The sequence below is a fragment of the Salmo salar genome, chromosome 20 (genome assembly GCF_965601325.2).
Source record: "Salmo salar chromosome 20, fSalSal1, whole genome shotgun sequence".
Taxonomy (NCBI): domain Eukaryota; kingdom Metazoa; phylum Chordata; class Actinopteri; order Salmoniformes; family Salmonidae; genus Salmo; species Salmo salar.
The window spans coordinates 67,436,414-67,458,451 of record NC_138310.1 but is presented as its reverse complement, the minus strand read 5'-3'; the positions used below and the strand labels follow the sequence as shown (position 1 = coordinate 67,458,451).

The 22,038-nt window shown below is 41.5% G+C and overlaps 2 protein-coding genes across 2 annotated transcripts; one reads left to right on the top strand and one right to left on the bottom strand.

Annotated features, from left to right (window-relative positions):
- The first annotated feature begins 772 nt into the window (after nucleotides 1-772).
- On the top strand, nucleotides 773-14,307 carry LOC106581104 (dapper homolog 3). The gene is made up of 4 exons (XM_014162848.2): nucleotides 773-1,348; nucleotides 5,350-5,482; nucleotides 12,042-12,155; nucleotides 12,334-14,307. Exons 1-4 carry the CDS (start codon nucleotides 1,118-1,120, stop codon nucleotides 13,812-13,814), a joined length of 1,959 nt encoding a protein of 652 aa, XP_014018323.2. The 5' UTR covers nucleotides 773-1,117; the 3' UTR covers nucleotides 13,815-14,307.
- Nucleotides 14,308-15,446: 1,139 nt separating this feature from the next.
- Nucleotides 15,447-19,825, bottom strand: LOC106581080 (C5a anaphylatoxin chemotactic receptor 1). Its single transcript, XM_014162793.2, has 2 exons — nucleotides 19,669-19,825; nucleotides 15,447-17,292 (listed from the first exon to the last, which is right to left on the bottom strand). Exon 2 carries the CDS (start codon nucleotides 17,278-17,280, stop codon nucleotides 16,225-16,227), a length of 1,056 nt encoding a protein of 351 aa, XP_014018268.1. The 5' UTR covers nucleotides 17,281-17,292; nucleotides 19,669-19,825; the 3' UTR covers nucleotides 15,447-16,224.
- Nucleotides 19,826-22,038: the final 2,213 nt, after the last annotated feature.

Sequence of the window (22,038 nt, the reverse complement as noted above, 5' to 3'; positions counted from 1 at the left end):
CAGAGTGACTTACAATCAGTGCATTCAACTAAGGTAGATAAACAACAACATATAGGCTGACAGTCATAGCAATAAAAGAAGAATTTGGTAACCATTATTGAGAATGTTATTCCACTTGAAGTGGTCTGTTGGTTTATTCTTTAGGTTTGAACGTCATTGCTGCCAGATTTAAAGCTTTTGAAAAATCCCCGACTGGGCTATATTTGGCCAAAGCATAGATGTTTATAATGGGTTCAGATTTGTAATTGGATCTGACAGGTGGGAGAAAAAAATTAATATTCTCTTACAATTTTCCTTTATTGAGAATGTATGAGTAATTTAAATTTCGCCATAGAATAAATGACAAAAACGTATTTTCAAAGTCATTTTATATTTTCAAGATCTGGAAAATATGTATTTTCGATGTCTTTTCATCTTTTATTCAGCACCTAAAATGCACCGTTGATGTCAACGTCTAGAAAATAATTCAGAAATATATGTTTTACTTCATTTTGCATTCTGGGATATGTCCAAAGAAACCGTTGACGACAAAGGGTTAATGACCTCTCCATATCTCTTGACCTTGTTTTTTTTATCGTCATATTTAATTCAATATGTCCCAGTAAAGCATGCCATCGACAGGATAACCAGATATCCAGCCAGCCTCGACCCACAATATTCGAGTGTGCATGGCTGGGGTAGATGTGTAGTGCTTAAAAGTAGTGAGAAAATGCATAGGGAATGGGCTATAGCCAACCCATCAAGACACACGGCATTTTTCATCCCATGACAGTTGAGGCAGGATTGCAAGAGGTGGATGCCGTCCCGGTTTTTATCATCACTGTTATATAAGAGCCAATAGGGTGTGAAGGGCGGAGCACACCGTTCTACGTCTGGCAGCTGCGAAATAGAAAATGTTTAGCCCACAGGCACCTTGCTGCAAATAGACAACCCTCACTATAGCCTAATGCAAAGAAAGCAGAATGGTTATCCACATGTGCGATGAAGAACAAAATTGGATGCAACACCGGGGTTAAAAAACAACAAGATACGGAGTGGAGTAATAACCTTCTTGTAAAATAAATATTGAAAGTAATTCAGGTGTTTCTATCAAACCATTGGAAGAGGTTTTGGAACCATGTATCATGCCTTTAATTTCCCAATGACTGCGGGGCGCAGTCGGAATAAGGAGCGCCTGGAGGCCAGTCTGGCCGGACTCGGTGAGCTGGAGCTCAGCAAGCAGAGGCAGGAGTGCCTGGTCCTCGGTGCTCTGGCTCTGGGGGAGCCCATGCTCGAAAATTCCACAAGGAACGAGCTATCGGGTTTCAGCAGCTGGGGGCAAGAAAACTTGACATTGAGACGTCAGCTGGTAAGAAGTTAGATAGTTGGACGTAGTTTGGACATTTTTGCTTTTTTTGTGGCAAATAGGTACGCAAATATACATCGTTGCAGTGTGCAGAATGGTTATTTGCCCAGGGTGGTCGGTCGCCACCGCGACCCCCATTGTACCACTAGGCTCTATATGGAGGAATACGCTTCATAGCCTATATAAAATACGACATCTTTTTTTTACCGTTAGTGGACAATGCATTGGTGTTGTGCGCCTATTGTTCAGCGATGACACTTATCTGCAAGTTACTTAACTTGATTAATGGTATCCCCATCTGAAAGGATCTAATCGTTCCCATCCTTCGGGCGCAGATTTATGACTTGGGGCAACGAAATGGGGGGTGGAGCGGTCCACCGTTTAATTACCCATTGTTCCCTGCATGGCCCTACATGTATGTTGTATTTTACTTAGCAAGTGTTTATACCAATTAATTCGTTGACTTTTCTTTTTCAAATTCGTCTATAACGGAGATGATGGGCTATGTGAACAGTTACATTTCTATTAAATCAATGTTGACAGGCATATGTCTTTATGTGATATTAATAGCATAGCATCATATATAATTTAGATATAAATTATGAGGCACGTTTCTTTCGCGTGTGGAGATTTTCGACGTCCTTATGGGAACTAGCCTATGATTATGCTGCCAGAGATGGGCGTGATCGGTGTCCCACCACTCAAATGAGTAGGCTATCACCACGCGTATAGAGAATCCGGCCATCCAACCGATGTCATCCCAAATAATAATACAAATATCTCTAGCTATCCATGACGGCAACTATTACACACGCATAGCATTAGCCTATTATAGAGACAATGGGCGTTTGTAAAAACTAAAACATATCTTCAAATAACACATATTTTCTTTGGAATGAATGGGATGTCACAATTTTCTCCTTATGCCCAACTTTCTCCCTCTATCCTGTAAAATACACGCAGGCTTAGTAGCCTTCATACTACACTACACCCTCGACTCGCACACGTCTCACTGTCTTCAATAGAAAGCTCCTATAAAAGAGGGTGAAAGAAATTAAATCAGCCACCTTCCTCTCCTCCAGCCTCCCCCCGCGTTCCTCTCCTCCAGCCTCCCCCCGCGTTCCTCTCCTCGGCCGTGGCCCAAACAATGGGCGCATATGGAGCAGAATACTAATGAACCCAAGGGCCTCGGTGCGCAGACAGGGGAATCATGCCGCCACTTGAAAAGCACAACTGAAACAGATCACCAATGAGATGTCAACGTAGAGCAAACTGTCTCTGCTTCGAATGGGATCTTAAAGACTATTTCTTAGACTGTGCGTGGAGTGACTGACTACCCCTAAATGCCGCATATTTTCTCACAATGTGCAGTGCGCATTTCATCAAGTCATTCTGGTCGGTCCATTAGAGGGATCTGTCATTTGGATCGATGGATATTAACTATATTGTCTATCCAAGCGTGCAAGTAATTACACAGAAAATTCCTTGGGGAGTATTGGTTGGAGAATGATCTGACATCAAGGTCTAATTGAACCACCACTATTCAGCCCATCTAGCCAACCCAAACATCACTTCTCCATGTTCACCACTGGACCCAATCTCATATTGCATGTAGAGAGTCAATGTTGTGTGGAGACTTTAAGACAGGTTCACACAGAAGCATCTGACCCATGCTGCCTTCTCCTGGGAGGGGGGGGGACAGTTCCCTTGGCAGTAGCTCTGGCCCCAGGGCCTCCTGTCCTGTTTATAATGACCCAGTGTGGAGGTGCTGACAGCCATGTCATGCCAGACAGCAGCTGGTAAAGCACAATACATTGACCCCACTCTGAGACACCCTGCTGTGTGTGTTTCAAGATTTCAAACATTAGCTACCCTTTGTGTGTGTTCATATTTACTGTATGGGCATGTGTGTGTGTGTGTGTGTGTGTGTGTGTGTGTGTGTGTGTGTGTGTGTGTGTGTGTGTGTGTGTGTGTGTGTGTGTGTGTGTGTGTGTGTGTGTGTGTGTGTGTGTGTGTGTGTGTGCATCTGTGTCTCTATTGATGTATGTGCTTGGCCTCAGTTTGTGGTGATTTTGGCATGTCTAAGACGTCCTGGGCCCATGTGTCTTCCATAGAGGGCCACATCATTAGTGAGACTACCCCTCTCAGCGGTGAGTGACTGATGTCTGGGTGGGTTAGAGCTGCCTGGTCCTGGGGCTTTGTCCCGTAACAACCCCCTTCATCATTAGCCTAGCTACACACTCTGGAAGTCAGCAGTATGTTGACTGTATGTTTGTTTGTGTGTCCTCAAAGCTTTCTTTGTATTCTGTGTCATTACGTTTTAATAAGCCAGCCTTTCACAGTGTCTGCTAGTGCTATATCCGTGTGAGGCTAGCTTGCCAGAGGACCTAGGCCTAATGATCCATTTTGTGAAAGTGTGTCACGGATAAATTGATTTCCAATACACTGTTTTCCTCTCTCTTTTCCGTTCTCTCTTTCCTTCCTTCCTTGTGTTATTTATTTTGTTCGCACTCAGGTAGCTATAAAACCTAGAGATCTCTTCCACTCTCCTATTAGGAACCACCATAATACAATGGTTTTGTATTTGATATTAGTTTAGTGGCAGAAAACATCTCTCCAATAGGTTTTATTGCATAATGAATGCTTACAGTAGGCAGACAGCCTGGCTTGGGTCTTTTGGCTGTTCATAAACACAGCGCTGCTATCACATTGATCTATTCTAATCTGTCTGAGACAAAGCACCCAGAATCCCAGCAATTATGTCCCGTGTAGCTCAGTTGGTAGAGCGTGGTGTTTGCAACACCAGGGATGTGGGTTCGATTCCCATGGGGGACCAGTACAGAGAAAAAATGTATGAAATGTATGCATTCACTACTGTAAGTCCCTCTGGATATGAGCATCTGCTAAATGACTAAAATGTAATTGTAATTATTCCAGCGCTGCTGAGTGACCAAAAGAACAGCCATCCTGATGACCAGATATGGTGCTGCTTGTTGTTTTTTTACTCAGCGTCGATATGAATAGGAAAGTTGAGATCTACAGTATGTGGAGTGTTTTTATACTCTCTAGCTCATTATGTTAGCTTTCATTGTTATGATGCTGGTTTGGCTCATGTGAAGGTTGGCTCCTTGTAATGCCAAAATGACAGACTGTATTTTTCATTCATCTGTCTTTGCACGCTCCACATACTGTATGCTCATTTAATTCAAGGAAGAATTTCCCCTCCCCGCCACATTGCTGAAACCTTGGTCACTTTCAATAAATCATTTGCATCCCAGCAGTGTACAGCTACATCCTTTTTTAAGTAAGCCCCTTCCACACACGCACGCACGCACACACACACACACACACACACACACACACACACACACACACACACACACACACACACACACACACACACACACACACACACACACACACACACACACACACACTCTCTCTACATAAAGCGCCTCTTGTCAGTTGTCTAACAGCCTCTCCATCCCCAAGACTCTGTAATTTAATGTAGCAAAAGTCATAACATGCCAATTGAAGTATGTGTGTGTGTGTGTGTGCGTGTGTGCGTGTGCGTGCTGGGGAGGCCATGCATAGCTAGTGTGTGTTGTGAGTACTCAGATGACCTGAAATTGCCTGGCTGATTTAACAACCCCCTGGTGTAGGAGACGTGTGTGTCCTGCTGCATGTGCATCCACAAAAATAACATCTCAACACAGTTCCCACTACAGTGAATGATTCATGTTCCAGCTGGCTGCATCCTCAGGTATCTTACGTAACTGGGATTGGGCTATAGTAGCATGCATGCAGCCCATGCAGCCATGCACACTGATGTGTATAGGCCTATACTACCTCCACTATCCAAAGATGGGAATAAAACATTCTGTATACGGTTATTTGTTTAAGGTTAATAGTGTGTTTACTACACTTGGTCATAATTCACATTGACTTATAATTATGTATGTCTAGTGTATGTGTTATCATGCCTGTGTGTTGGTCTGTTTCAGAGTGCACTCCAAAGCTCCCCCTGGGGGCTAATGCTGGCACTGGAACAGCAGGTTTGTGAGCTGAGAGTGGACACAGATGATGTCACCTATGAGGGGACCCAAGGTGACTCGATGGACAGTCGGCCCAGCTCAGGTACTCCTCATGCGACCTGGAGGCAAAAGAAACGCACACCTGTTTAGGCGAGGTGCTGGCTAGCAGAGAAGAACACTTGAAAAAGAAGAGGAAAGCCGCACACTCTAGGAGCTCAGATGCAATAATTTAATAACCTAATAACCAATGTTTCGACAGACAAGCTGTCTTCGTCAGGGTATAATTAAGCAATAAGGCCCGACGAGGTGTGGTATATGGCCAATATACCACGGCTAAGGGCTGTGCTTAGGCGCGGTTCTTAGCCGCTCATCCATATACTTATATGTACATATTCTCATTCACCCCTTTAGATTTGTGTGTATTAGGTAGTTGTTGGGGAATTGTTAGATTACTTGTTAGTTATTACTTCACTGTTGGAATTAGAAGCATAAGCTTTTCGCTACACTCGCATTAACATCTGCTAACCATGTGCATGTGACCGATACAATTTGATTTGATTTGGTATATTGGCCATATATCACAAACTCCTGAGGTGCCTTATTGCTATTATAAACTGGTTACTAACGTAATTAGAGCAGTAAAAATAAATGTTTTGTCATACCTGTGGTATATGGTCTGATATACCACGGCTGTCAGCCAATCAACATTCAGTGCTCAAACCACCCAGTTTATAATGACAAACACAGTGGGTCACTAGTTTATATAGTTTCAAAGGATACACACAGGTGTGTGTAATCATGGCCGGGTGTGTCTTGATATCATTGGTTAACCTCTATGGGCAAGGCGGGACGAATTCGTCCCACCTACGTAACAGCCACCTGAATTCAGTGGCGCGATTTTTGAATCGTTTGAAATACTATTACTTCAATTTCTCAAACATATGACTACTTTACAGCTATTTAAAGACAAGACTCTCCTTAATCTAACCACACTGTCCGATTTCAAAAAGGCTTTACAACGAAAGCAAAACATTAGATTATGTCAGGAGAGTGCCCAGCCAGAAATAATCAGACACCCATTTTTCAAGCTAGCATATAATGTCACAAAAACCCAAACCACAGCTAAATGCAGCACTAACCTTTGATGATCTTCATCAGATGACACACCTAGGACATTATGTTATACAATACATGCATGTCTGTTCAATCAAGTTCATATTTATATCAAAAAACAGCTTTTTACATTAGCATGTGACGTTCAGAAAAAGCATACCCCCCGCAAACTTCCGGGGAATTTACTAACAGTTTGCTAAATTACTCACGATAAACGTTCACAAAAAGCATAACAATTATTTTAAGAATTATAGATACATTACTCCTCTATGCACTCGATATGTCCGATTTTAAAATAGCTTTTCGGATGAAGCACATTTTGCAATATTCTAAGTACATAGCCCAGCCATCACGGCTAGCTATTTAGACACCCGGCAAGATTAGCCTTCACCAAAATCCTATTTCCTATAAGAAAAATGTTCTTACCTTTCCTGTTCTTCGTCAGAATGCACTCCCAGGACTTCTACTTCAATAACAAATGTAGGTTTGGTCCCAAATAATCCATCGTTATATCCAAATATCCTCTGTTTTGTTCGTGCGTTCTAGACACTATACGAATGGTAAATAACGGTCGTGCGCATGGCGCATGGCGTGACAAAAAATGTCTAAATATTCCATTACCGTACTTCGAAGCATGTCAACCGCTGTTTAAAACCAATTTTTATGCCATTTATCTCGTAGAAAAGCGATAATATTCCGACCGGGAATCTGCAATAAGCTAAACAGCCGAATGAAATTTCTCCACGGGGGCGAATCGTGCACGCGCCTCATTCAATGGTCCTCTGATCGGCCACTTGGATAAGGCGATAATCTGTTTCAGCCAGAGGCTGCCTCGTCATCGTTCAGGTTTTTCCCAGGTTCTGAGAGCCTATTGGAGCCCTGGGAATTGTCACGTTACAGCTAAGATCCTTACTCTTCAATAAACAGATGCAAGACGCACGACTCCTTGTCAGACAGGCCACTTCCTGCATGAAACCTTGTCAGGTTTTTGCCTGCCATAGGAGTTCTGTTATACTCACAGACACCATTCAAACAGTTTTAGAAACTTTAGGGTGTTTTCTATCCAAACCTGAACAATAATATGCATATTCTAGCTTCTGAGTTGGTGTAGGAGGCAGTTAAAAATGGGCACATATTTTTTCCAAAATTCTCAATACTGCCCCCTAGCCCAAACAGGTTAATTTACATATATAAATACAACACATAAAAAACATGAATGGATAGCATACAATCATAGATACAGTTTGTTAAGGGCATTTAGCTGTCACCAGTTTCCCTTTAAAATGTATTGTTAAAACGTGAGGCTGCCTGGATCTTTAATTTAAAGACCCTTGCTCCCTTCGGTCTCAAAGTTGACTTTGATCTGAAGCCAGTTTTGTGATTATTGTGATTTTGCTATTCATTGTAAATGTTTGTAGGCTTATGTAGCCAAACTGTATCTATGATTGTATGCTATCCATTCATGTTTTTTATGTGTTCTATTTATATCTGTAAATTAACCAATGATATCAAGCCATACCCGGCCATGATTTCAGACAGCTGTGTGTCCTTTCACACTATATAAAGTGTGAAAGGACTATTACTATTATTATTTTTTTTTTTTTTAAGGGGGGGGATCAGCTTTAATATTGCGGATAGATTGATGAAAGCAACAATTTAATTGTCTGCATCATTTCCAATCCCCCATATATGTTTTGGGTAAATATATATATATATATATATATATATATATATATATATATATATATATATATATATATATATATATATATATATATATATATCCATAAACATACATAAACATTCATACATACACACACACATATATATATATATATATATAATATACATATAGACATACATATACACACTTTTTTTAAATATACCTTTATTATTCCCTGCAAACCCTACCACCCCTCCCCAATTGGAGTAAACTAATAAACAATAACACTTAGGCGTCTACCTTCAGTTTATACATATTATACACATTATACAGACACAATCCATTTTACAATAGTTATATTTTGTTTGTTTTTAGTCCTTCCTCTATTTCTGATGTCCATCCAGTTTGATTTCTATTTGCCATATATTTTTCAACTGTGCTGTGATGCTTCACAAAAATACTGAGCCTTTCTATTCTCATAGCTTCAACAGATTGTAGATTAAAGATAAACATTTTTGCTAAAATAATAATTATATTATTGATAGATTGACTATGACTTTTCACAGCACCCAGTATTGCTATCTGCAGCATTATTTCTAGGTAAATGTTGCAATTCTTCAGCCATTCCTGGATCTGTGACCAAAAACGAGCTACATATGGACAATACCAAAATAAATGATCTGATGACTCTGCCTCCTCACAGCAAAATCTGCAGAGCTGGGAAGATTGTATCCCCCATATATATATATAACATTCTATTGGTTGCAAGAATTTTGTATAATAATTTAAATTGAGAAATTCGTAGTTTTGAATCCGGCATTGTTTTGCGTGTCAATTCATAAACCATGTGCCATGGAATCAGTACATTGAAAACTATTTAGCAATTTATATGGCACAGCTATCAGTTTTTTGGTCCTTAAATGAAATTGGCATATGTTTTTATCTATAACAATTTTCTTTAACCATTTATAGTTTTTAATGTAGGGCCGACAGACAAGTTCCTTACTTTTCCCCCTTCTACTTGCCTCTTCCATTTTTATGTTAATGCTGCAATTAGTTGGTTGTAATTTTGGGTAGAGCATTTCCATATGTCTGTGTTAACTGCATGTGTGACATAACTCCACCAGTCCTATTTATGATTTAATTTACAAAAATGATACCTTTTTAAAAAAAAATATCAAAAAATACGTTTTTTTTTATATTTGAGTTTAGCCACAATATTTGTTGTATTATTTGTTCTGTCTTTTCAGGAGGATTAAACTGAAATTGCAACCAACTTTCTTGGCTTGTTTAAAAAATAATTATATTTTCAAGATGATTTTGTTTTCAAATAACCGAAAGTGAGCAGTTGTAATCTGAATAAAGGGAAAAAGGCCATTCTTGAACATGGGGTGAGACATTCTTAATTGTTTACTGGAGGACCATTTCGGATTTAAGCATAACTTTTGGATGACTGATGCCTTTAGTGAGAGGTCTAATGCTTTAATATTTAATCATTTCTGCCAGCCGAATTCGTATGCGTTATATAAATAGGCCCTTTTAAATTTGTCTGGCTTGCCATTCCAAATAAAATTGAATATTTTTGTTCATATAATTTAAAAAGCAGTTCACTAGGTGTAGGCAAAACCATAAGCAAATATGTGATATGACTAAAGAGTTAATCAGGGTGCTTTTTCCACAAATAGACAGGTATTTTCCTTTCCATGGTAGCAAGATCTAATCTATTTTTGCTAACTTTCTATAAAAATGTATTGGAGTGAGATCACTTTTTTCTTTCAGGATTTGTATACCGAGTATGTCCACATCTCCGTCAGACCATTCTATTGGGAAACTACACGGTAATGTAAAAATTGCATTTTTTTTGTGATCCAATACTTAATACTTATCATAATTTGGTTTTAATCCAGAGGTTAGCAAAAGTATCTAGATCCTCTATGAGGCTGTGGATTCTAATTGTGGTTTTAAAAGAAAACATGAATTATCAGCATAGAATAACACCTTTGTTTTTAAGCCACGGATTTCTAATCGCTTAATATTATTGTTGGATCTAATTTTAACAGCTAACACTTCGATATGCCAATAGTGGACATAGATATGCCGATAGTGGACAACCTTGTTTTACTCCTCTTGACAGTTTAAAACTTTCTAAGATGTAGCCATTATTTACTATTTTACACATAGGGTTACTATACATACATAACTTTAACCCATTTTATAAGAGATTCTCCAAAATTGAAATATTCTAGGCATTTATATATAAACTCCAGTCGTACTTTATCAAAAGCCTTTTCAAAATCAGCTATGAAAACCAGGTCTGGTTTCACCGATATTTCATAGCATTCTATTGTTTCCTATACTTCCTGTATTATCTCCACTGTATCGTCATTGTAAAAAACCTATCTGATTAGGATAAATAATATCTGACAAAACCTTTTTAATTCTATGCGCCAAACATTTAGCTCAAATTTTTGCATCACAACACTGAAGTGTAAGAGGCCTCCAATTTTTTAATGGACTGGATCTTTATATATACCCCTTGGATCCTGTTTCATTAATAATGAAATCAGACCTTCTTGTTGTGTGTCCGATAATCTACCATTTAAATAGGAGTGGTTAAAGCATGCTAATAATGGTCCACTGAGTATATCAAAAAAAGTTTGATATTCCACTGGTATGCCATCCAGCCCTGGAGTTTTCCCAGCCTTAAAGGCTTTAATTGCATCAAGAAGTTTATCCTCTGTAATTTGGCCTTCACATGAGTCTTTCTGTACAGATGTTAATTTTACATTATTAATAGGAATAAAATCCATACAATTAGCTTCGGTTAGTGGAGATGGAGGAGACTGAAACGAAAACATATTCTTAAAGTACTTTACTTCCTCTTTCAAAATGATTATTCGGTGAATCATGCGTGACTCCATCATTTGTAACATGTATCAATAGAAAAATGTTGGTAGCATTTCTATGTTGAAGATTGAAAAATAATTTGGTGACCCGCAGTGTTTGTCATTATACCTGTCACGCCCTGATCTGTTTCACCTGTTCTTGTGATTGTCTCCACCCCCTCCAGGTGTCGCTTATTTTCCCCAGTGTATTTATCCCTGTGTTTCCTGTCTCTCTGTGCCAGTTCGTCTTGTATGTTAGTCAAGTCAACTAGCGTGTTTTTCCCGTACTCCTTTTGCTATTCTCTTTTTGATAGTCCTCCCAGTGTGGCCCCTGCCTGACTCTGGACTACTTTCCCGCCTGCCTGATCATCCTGCCTGCCCTGACCTTGATTCTGCCTGCCCTTTTGGACTCTGAACTGTTTTTGACCCTTTTGCCTGTCCACGACCATTCTCTTGCCTTCCCCTATTGGATTAATAAATACTGTAAGACTCCGAACATCTGCCTCCTGTGTCTGCATCTGGGTCTTGCCTTGTGTCATGATGAAGACAACTTGTCTGTCGAAACGTTGGTTATTAGGTTATTAAATTATTGCATCCGAGCACCTAGAGTGTGCAGCTCTCCTTTTATTTTTCAACTTCTTATGCTACCACCTGTCAATTTCTGACCTCAGAACTTTAACCCCTGAACCACATCAGAGGGGCATGGGGTACTTATATTTTTCTTAATGTAGTAACACCATTTTTTTTGTGTTAGACCCATGTTCTGTATATTTTCTGTATACTCTTTTTACATTAATTGTGGCCCTATATTTCTTTGAAGTACATGTATAATGACTTTAACATTTCATTAGTTCGAACAAATGTTGTTTTTATGCCCTACCTTCTGCTGGTTCTGTGATTTGTGAAAGAGCCAAGACGTTAGAAATGAGTTTGTCAACATATGGTTTGAGAAAGCCTGAAAGAGCCGAGGTCTAATGAGTGACATCATCTGTGTTTCCCAGGGTTCTATGAGGCGAGTGAGGGCCAGTCTCCAAAGGGGCATTCCTGTCCCTCTGAGTTCCCAGAGCCCCCCTCTGGCTGGGGCTACAGCAGCACTGAGAGGCCCAAGTCTCTGAGTGAGTTCAGCTCACTCTCACTATCAACAGCTCTCTTTCAACCCCAATAGGGTTCATGGTATCATAGCAACAATACCATGGGCTGTCTTTACTTTATTACATTGTTATTATAGTTGCATTAGGTACTGGTATCAGTAGTAAAACAAACACAACTTCTCTCTGTGCTCTCCATCTACAGAAGATGCCCTCCAACTGACAAGTGAGAGTCTGATGGAGCCAGTCCCTCGTGCCACTGTGCCCCACTCCTTCTCTGCCCCCTACCCACCCCTGGAGGGCATCGCTGAGGAGGTGACGGCTGAGGAGCCCTGGCAGTGGGACCCACACTCTGCCCAGGGTTGGGAGGACCAGGACCAGGCCACTGAGGAGGATTTCCAGCAGGCTCTGAGGGTAGAAGGCTACATCCTGGGTCTCATCCATCGCTACGCGTTCTCACCCCGGCCCTGCATGCCTCGTACCAGCCTGGGGCCTGACCCCTCCATCTCCTCATCATCCAGCATTAACAGGCAGAGCAGCCTGCAAAGGAAACCCCCTCTTCACACCCCTGAGCACTGCATCCCTGACCCACAGGATGTCTACCCTGACCGTGAGTGCCAGGCCTGGGGGTGTGACCCTCTAGACAGGGAGGCGTGGGGGGGAGAGGCCCCATCCATGGAGGAGGACTGTTATCAGTCTTTACCCTACCTTCACTCCAGACCTCACTCCCTGGCCGGGGGCCATCCACCCACCCTGGACCCCCCTTGTGGAGCTATGGACCCTTGTTTAAGTAGTGAGTCTGATTCCCCCCAGCACTACCCACTGCCCCCAGCTTCACATAAACACCTTGTCAGAGCCCAGTACATTCCTGGGCAGGCATGCCACGCCCCTGTACTATCATCACACTATCCTCCAGAACACTCCCCCTCACATTATCCTCCAGAGCCCTCTAAGCCCAGCCAAACCTTTGTGTCCCGAGACCAAAGCAGCTCAAAGCCCAGGGCCACGGGGAAGAAGGGTCATGAGGAGGGACAGAGCTCCAAGAAGCCTGACCACAGGACCTGCCGCTCCCAGTCTGAGAACAGTTTGATGGGGCAGAGGGCTTTCCCTAAGCACAGGTACAGCACAGTCGAGCGCCCCCAGCACCAGAGGTGCCAGGGTCCACACACAGGCCCCCAGCACAGCAACACCGCTGGGGGGCGACGCTGGTGCTCCACCCTGGAGCTCAGCCAGGAGGAAGGGGAGACCCAGGGTGAGCAGGCCCACAGATGCCCACCTCGTAGGGCCCGCTACACCCAGGCCTGCTCTCATCCAAACCCCAACCACCACTCTCAGGTCCATGCCCAGCCTCGCCTCTCAGAGTACCCGGAGAGAGCACCTCTGTGTCGGGGAGAGGAGGGCCATGTGCAGGCTGCCCCTGGGGAGTCAGAGTTCAGCATGAGTGAGGTGTACTCCCCTGCCTCCAGCTCCCTCTCTAGTGACTCCGATGAGGGGGGGCTGGTGTGGCCCCAGCAGCTGCCCCCTCGTCTGGCCCCCTCCTCTTCCTCCTCTTCCTCCTCCCCTCAGGCCTCCTCAAAGGCCTCCTCGCAGCCCAAGGCCTTTGTTAAAATCAAAGCCTCTCATGCCCTGAAGAAGAAGATTCTACGATTCCGCGCCGGCTCTCTCAAAGTCATGACAACAGTCTGAAAATATGTCTGTCACTGATTGTTTCTACTGCCCATATCCTGAACAGTCTGATGGTTCATCCTACATCACCTACAGTTCACACCCTCTGTCTACCTCTGCTGGTCCGTGCAGCATTGTCATAAAATCAAAAGCTATTTTACCTTCAGGAAAAACACAGATGTCTGTAACTGGCCTGAGATCAGTATCATGATATCATCTAGCTAAAGCACATTTCACCATCAGACTGTGCATTTACTCTGCATTAACCATTCATTTAATGAAAGTCATCCTCTGACGGTAACACTGCCATGTCACATATGGACACCTGAAAGTGAACCGCTACCTCTCTTCTCTCAGCTGCACCACCTTGCAGCCTGGACCTGAAGCCCATGTCTGTAGCACTGGCCCTGTAGGTGACTGTAGTGAGGGGTCAACACACACACTTCTGTAAATACCTACCTGTGGCCTTGTTTGTATGAATGTAGTTTGTAAATAAAGATGTTGTGGTCTTTTAGGCCATGTGTTTCATTTGACACTTTCCAGTATTCAACCTAGAATAGTGGACTCCAGAATGCCTACTGGATATTTCTCACACATAAATACAGTTATTTTCACATTAGATCTTATTCAGAGCTGATCTGATCGATCAAAGACCAATTAGTGACACAAATATCAGGATTGAGCTGCCTGTGTTAGACGTAGCCTCTCTCTGGCAGCCTAAACTGCTTTCAGTGTGCTAGTTGTATAACAGAAAGTGTACATCACTGTCGCCCCCCTGTGGTGTATCAGTAAAACTGCCTTAAACTTTGCTCAGAACATCTGCTGCATATTTTCATGTACCAAGTTATGAAAATATGTTCATTCTAAGATTTTGTGCATGATTGAGAGCATGGTATACTAACCCTAACCCGGGCCTTAAGCTTTTTATTCCTATTTGTTTTTTAATGTCCCAAATGCGAACCCCCTCATCTTTAGGCAAGCACAGAGCACAGGGCTTGTGAATGATAAACAATTTGGTCACACTTTATTTGGATAGTCTGGATTTTCCATCTGTAGATGCTCTACAAATGGTCATTCTATCAACAAACTATCTGTTGATAAGCAACTGCCTGCTAAGCTTACGGTTAGAATTAGGTTTAGAATAAGGGTTAGGATAAGGTTAGGGCTAGGGTTAGGGTGAGGGTTATGTTTAAGGTTAGGATTAGGGTTAAGGTTAGGGTTAGTAGTTAGTTGAAATGTTACTAACAGTCTATAGAGCATCTACATATGGACTATCCAAATAAAGTGTTACCAACAATTTCAAAATGGCACCAGTGAACTGTATTTCTAGGGAATGCAGGTGTGATTTTTTGAGGAAGTGGCACTGTTGATTACCACAGATGATATGTGAAAGAGAATGTCCAGTTTAGGTATAATGCCAGGAGTCGCTTGTCGATTTAACAGCTCTGACACAGTTCCACCTCCGACACTCCAACACAACCGCTATGGGGATGTCAGCTAAAGATTTAACAGCTCTGACACAGTTCCACCTCCGACACTCCAACACAACCGCTATGGGGATGTCAGCTAAAGCGGATCTGATTGAATAGAGCCCGCAATTGCACAAGTGTGATTGCTGTCAGAAACATATTGCAGAGAGTACAGGGCTTCCTGTTCTGTTGCACAACACTGTATTAAAGTTTAATCTTAAGGCAAGCACAGAGAACAGAGCACAGAGATTGTGAATGATAAACAATTTCAAAGTGGCACACCAGTGAACTGTATTTCTAGGAAATGCAGGGGTGATTTATTGAGAAAGTTGCACTGCTGATTACCACAGATGATATCTGAAAGAGAGAGCTTATCACAGTTGTGACAGAGGAAGAAGACATGGGTGTGGGATGAAAGCATTTTAAAGAGCAACTTTGGTTCATAAAACATTTTTTTTCAACACAAATACATGTATTTATTTTTTTAATTTAAATGTTTTACACAATTCATGTTCTGGTGTGCTCGTTAACAGTTCTTGTTATTATCTGAGGGCAAAAACATGGCATATTTGTCAAAATGACATATAAAATCTAAACATAGCTGATGTTATGGAGGTGTAAATGCATTGGAGCTGTCAATTCGGTGAGCAGCTGCTCTTGATCATTGTCATGAAGCCACACCTGTCCCCCTTAGGCTATATATAAAATAATTACGCTTAAGTTGAAAATCATTAAACTAAATAATGAGGATTTCTATCAGCCTAATCAAGGTGTAGATTACATCTCACATTCCAGTGTTAGAACTTGTAAACAAGGCTGCATGGGATTTCTCTTAATGCGACTCCATGCAGCAAATTTGCAATGTCCACTTTAGTTATAATGCCAGGAGCCGCTTGTGGATTTGACAGCTCTAACGCAGTTCCACCTCAGACACGCAAAAACACACATGGACACACAGAACTTCACATAATATTCATCTCCTGGGTTCTTTCTGATGTGCTCTTGAACATGCTCTGTCTGGTTACCGGCTCCTCAGTGGCAAAGTTAAACAAATTGCGCAGGGAGCAATTGATACTCTGCTTAAAGCCTTGTCCCAGACACACATAGATCAGAGGGTTGAGGCAGCTGTTACAGTAAGCCAGACAGAGGGCCAGAGTGTGGACCAGCTGTACGTTGGCGCTGTGCGATGAGTGCCGGGGGGTTGATAGAACCAGGAAGTCCAGTATGTGCAGTGGAAGCCAGCACAGGAAGAAGCTCAGCGACAGGGTAACAATGACCCTCAAGATGCGTCTGGAGCGTGCCTCACTCACCCTCCCAGGCCCCACCCTAGACCCCCGCCCGACCCTGTTGTACACAAACCAATGACAAGTCACAATGGTGATGAATGGCAGCACGAAACCCACCAGGAAGCGTAATGTAGTGATAGCCCAGCCGCTGGCTACAGTGTACAATCCCAGGCACTCTGACTTACTGGGGCTTAACTGGACCTCCGTCACGTAGACAAACTGGGGGATGCTGCCCAGCAGAGCCAGGAGCCACACCCCAACACATACCCAGCCAGCCTCGCGAGGCCTCCTCCAGTTCTGGCACCACACAGGCCGGCTGACCAGCAGAAAGCGGTCCAGGCTGATGAGTACCAGCAGCAGCACGCTACAGTACATAATCAGGTAGATGAGGCCCTTGAGCAGCTTGCAGGCCACAGGGCCGAAGGGCCAGTGCTGATCCATGGTCAGGGGCACCATGAGGAGGGCCAGGGACAGGCAGCACAGCAGGTCAGCCAGGGCCAGGTTGAGGAACCACAGAGAGGTGACGGAGCGCGGCATGCGGAAGGCCGTCACCCACAACACCAGAGCGTTGCCCGGGACACCCAGCAGGAAGATCAAGCCATAGAACACCAGGGCGGACAGGTGACGGGGCCCGAGCACAGGACCAAGGACCTCAGGCTTGACGAATTCACAATCAGTGATGTTGTGGAAACTCAACTCCTCTTCAGTGAAAATCGAGCACAAATCATCCATGCTTGGAGGTGACTGTTGAGGGGAAAAGAAAAGACAGTCATTTGATAGCTACTATAATATAATTGCATCAATACAATAATACAGGAAATCTTGAAAAAAGGAACAATCTCTACTTTTTTCACAAATACTTTTCCTAATATTAACAACATTTGAAATATATATTTTCTTAGGATGTATATAAACTCTATCAGACAACTTAAAAGGCATTTCATTTTTACATGTATTATCCAAAAGTGTTTAAAGGCATTGATAGTTTCATGATAACATTAGATTATTCAAATATGTAATACAAATCTCCAAACTTATTTTGGTTTAATTTTGTTGACAAGTTACTAAGTTGACAAAAACACTTAAAACAGACATATTTTGGCCTCTAAAAATAAAAGTTCTATACAATTATTTGTCAAATATAGAAAGTCCTTCATTTGTAAATCCCCAATAAAAAGATCCTATCAGATCGTTCAGCACTCTGACGGAGTTAACGTTAGACGAGTTTATGTTTGACGGAGTTGACAAAAATAACTATTCTTCGTTCAAGTGGTATACAAAGTAGCAATTTTGTTTTCCCTTAGTTGCTTTATGACTTCAAAACCGAATTAAAATAAACATATTTGAACCAAAATGAATATCCGATCTTAATCTATACTGAACAAAAATATAAATGCAACATGCATGTTCATTGATTTTACTGAGTTACAGTTCATATGAGGAAATTCGTCAATTTAAATAAATGCATTAGGCCCTAATCTATGGATTTCACATGACTGGGAATGCAGATATGCATCTGTTGGTCGCAGATACCTAAAAAAACATGGGCCTTACAATGGGCCTCAGGATGTCGTCATGTAATTTTTGTGCAGAAAAATTTCCATAGAGAAAATGCAATTGTGTTTGTGGTCCGTAGCTTATGCCTGCCCATACCATAACCCCACTACCACCATGGGGCACTCGTTGACATCAGCAAACCGCTCGCCGACACAACGCCATACACATGATCTACGGGTTGTGAGGCCAGTCAGTATGCCAATTGCACGCTCCCTCAAAACTTCACATTTTAGAGTGGCCTTTTATTGTCCACAGCACAAGGTTTACCTGTGTAATGATCATGCTGTTTAATCAGTTTCTTGATATGCCACACCTGTCAGGTGGATGGATTAAAAGGGATAAATGCTCACTAACATGGATGTAAACAAATTCGAGAGACATGCTTTTGTGTGTATGTAAAATTTCTGGGATCTTTAATTTCAACTCATGAAACATAGGATCAACACTTTACATGTTGCGTTTCTATTTTTGTTCAGTGTATAAGGGAGATGGAGTTGACAGATTATGGTTGTGACCATGGTGATTTCAATATTATTTGTTTAATTCTATCAAAAGTAGAAAACTTTACAGGCCATGAGTGGTCTTGTTGCACTATGAAAACATGAAGGGTATTACGATGTAACTGACCCTGCTCATTCCTGATTCATTTAGGATTTCAGACTAATCTGATGGAGGTGACAAAGGGCTCTATTCCATCTGTATCGTTGTACCGTAACAACAATTTAAGGTAATTTCTTTTTAAACCGAATGCATTCTCCGCTAAAGCGAGAACATTGCCTTCATATTTCAATGACGTTTTAATGCTGAACTTCCGTGACACATACTGAATAGAGCCGCAAATCTCCGGACACGTTTTTTAGGAACCACAGTTTTGAGAGAAATATTACTTAAGTTAAGAGAGGGCTATTGCAAGAAATTACATAACATTCCTTTTCAGTTCATAGGTATTTTTGCTCGTTTTTACGAGAGTTTGACATGGGGATCCTTTGCTCTGGACAAGGGCATTTCTGGGAAATTAACGATATTGAAAATACTTTGAAATTTCCAAAAGCAAATCTTTCCCCTTATAAAATTCCACTAAATGTAATTTTTAGGCTCAAATAATGCAACAAAAAAATATTTTTTTACTATAAAATAAAGTGTCACTGCATGACAAGGATTGTCCCATCTTTCAAGAATCCCCGAATTGAGAATTGTATACATTTTTAAGCATTGAAAGCATTTTATGTTTATCATTACATACTATTTTGATGAATTCCTATCTGCTATTGTTTTATTTGTAAGATTTAATCCGTAAGTGTCCATATCCAGACCAAAATAAATAACCATAGGACTATTATCATGTCATTAATGCTGGAATGGCTTAGTTGTGATAACAGGGTTAAAGAGGATATGAAACATAAGTTATGAAGTGACACAAAACCAATCAGAATTTTACTAAACAATATGACATTTAAAAGTCCTCATTCAAGTGAAAAATACCTCTAAAATGAAATAATTTGAATCAGATAACGAATCACCAAACACTGTAAAGTTAAGGTTAGAGTAAAGGTTGTACTTTACCTTAGATTTCAGACGTGATGACCGTGCACACCCAGATAAACGAGGAACTGTTCTTCTTTTGCACAATTTCTGTCCACAGACCCCTCTACAATTATGACCTTATGACCTTCCTTATGATCAGGAATTGTAAAAATGTCAACGCATTACCAAATATAGACAGGCACATACAGTGCCTTCGGAAAGCATTCAGACCCCTTGACCTTTTTCCACATTTTGTTAGCTTACAGCCTTATCCTAAAATGGATTACATTTTTTTTCTCTCATCAATATATAAACAATACCTCATAATGACAAACCAAAAACTGATTTTTATATATTTTTGGCTAATGTATATATATATATAAAAGATGTATATATCACATTCACACCAGGGGCGAAAATCTGATATCAACTTTGGGGGGGACAATTACATGAAATTTTCTCAAGAGCAATTCCTGAGGGGGACACCAAAAGTAGTGCTGTAACACATAGCCTACATTGTAATATGGTAAATGTATATTGAGGAACCAAAGAAATAAGGTGTTTGCCGTACCCCTAACTACCGGTACCCAAAACTACACAACTACTCACAACAGCAATACCATTGCCTTTAACAAATCTTAGTTCAGTCACCAGTTTAAGTTGAGAGTCGGGGTATCCATGGCATTTTCCAATTATATTCCTATTTTACAAGTAAAAAAAATGGAGAACCTTTCATAATGTTGCCAAACAAAGACTCAACAAACTTACCTGAGACTCCCTGTCTCTGCCAGTCTGTTCCTGCATATCTGTCCCCAACTCTGCTGTCTGTGTGCCATCTGTTGCCTGCTCTGCCTAATGACATCATTGTGAAACATTTCCATAAGAAATTCATTTCTTTCTTATGAACATTTTATCAACTAGTCTTTGAGATATTAGGCTACTAGGGTTCTTACTTTGCGTTTTGGTGTACTGAAAAATACTCTGATGTCCGTCTTTTATTTTTCTGCCATTTTTCTACCTGGCTGGCTGGCTACACACACACACAGTGTGTAGGTTATTTACAGTAGGAGATGGGCTTCTATCATCTTATCTTTTATCATTCTATTTGGGCTTCGATCTAAAAGGTAGCTAGCAAATGTGAAACGGATTAAAATGACAAGAATTGACAGCTGTATGAGTTCACCATTTACACAACATATGCTGCAACCTTTTGTAATTTTAATAGTTTGTTTCATATTGGCTGGCTTCCAACAATAGCTGAATTTGCAAAGCTAGCGAGCACCAATTCAGTTTCAGTGGTGTTTGCTATAATCTTTGCTACCCGGGTTAAATAAAATAAATAAATTAAAGTTCCCTTGCGACAATTTAGCTTTTGCAACAAGACCACTAAATATATTTAAGACAATGGTAGAAGAGAGTGTAGTTCTGTTCAGTTTGGACTTCAGTTTATCGCTAACCTTATCACAGGGACTTTGAAGCACTAACTTACATCATCTGCATGCTGATCTCGGAATAAATTGACGATAGCAAAGATTCCATCTTTGACGAGGCCACATAAATGGAATAGGTACTAGCTAGCTTAATAGTTAATATTTGCGCGCTAGCTCTGCATATTCAGCTAGTGTGTGTGCGCGATTGACTGGATTAACCTCACGTCAGTTACGTTCATTGAGTGCCTTTCAGACAGTGGCTACAACCCCTCTGTTACCTTGCCAGTGGATCAAACCATTGTGAGGAAAAGGGTGGGGGGTTCGCAATCTTTTGAAACTTAAAAACGCGCTATTAAGTGTCTATAATCAGAACAATTGCTTTCATTGCGTATTATTAATATTATTTAAATTACATAGTTATGTTTCAGTGATATATTGGGGGGGACAAATCATATTTTTCCCAGGATGGGGGGGTCGTGTCCCCCCCCCGTCCCCCCCGGGATTTCCGTCCCTGATTCACATAAGTATTCAGACCCTTTACCCAGTACTTTGTTGAAGCACCTTAGGCAGCAATTGCAGCCTTGAGTCATTTTTGGTATAACGCTACAAGCTTGGCACACCTGTATTTGGGGAGTTTTTCCAATTCTTCTCTGCAGATCCTCTCAATCTCTGTTAGGTTGGATGGGGAGCGTTGCTGCACAACTATTTTCAGGTCTCTTCGATTGGGTTCAAGTCCAGGCTCTGGCTGGGCCACTCAAGGACATTTAGAGACTTGTCCCGAAGCCACTCCTGCGTTTTCTTGGCTGTGTGCTTAGGGTCGTTGTCCTGTTGGAAGGTGAGCCTTCATCCCAGTCTGAGGTCTGGAATGGGTTTTCATCCAGGATCTCTCTGAACTTTTCTGCGTCCATATTTGCCTTGATCCTGACTAGTCTCACAGTCCCTGCTGCTGAAAAACACCCCCACAGCATGATGCTGCCAC

Excerpts from the sequence above, each read along its gene's own strand:
- LOC106581104 (XM_014162848.2), top strand. The coding sequence starts at position 1,118 with ATGTATCATGCCTTTAATTTCCCAATGACTGCGGGGCGCAGTCGGAAT. Across the intron at positions 5,483-12,041 it reads GGACAGTCGGCCCAGCTCAG|GGTTCTATGAGGCGAGTGAG; the intron begins GTACTCCTCATG and ends TGTGTTTCCCAG. Across the intron at positions 12,156-12,333 it reads TGAGAGGCCCAAGTCTCTGA|AAGATGCCCTCCAACTGACA; the intron begins GTGAGTTCAGCT and ends CTCCATCTACAG.
- LOC106581080 (XM_014162793.2), bottom strand. The coding sequence starts at position 17,280 with ATGGATGATTTGTGCTCGATTTTCACTGAAGAGGAGTTGAGTTTCCAC.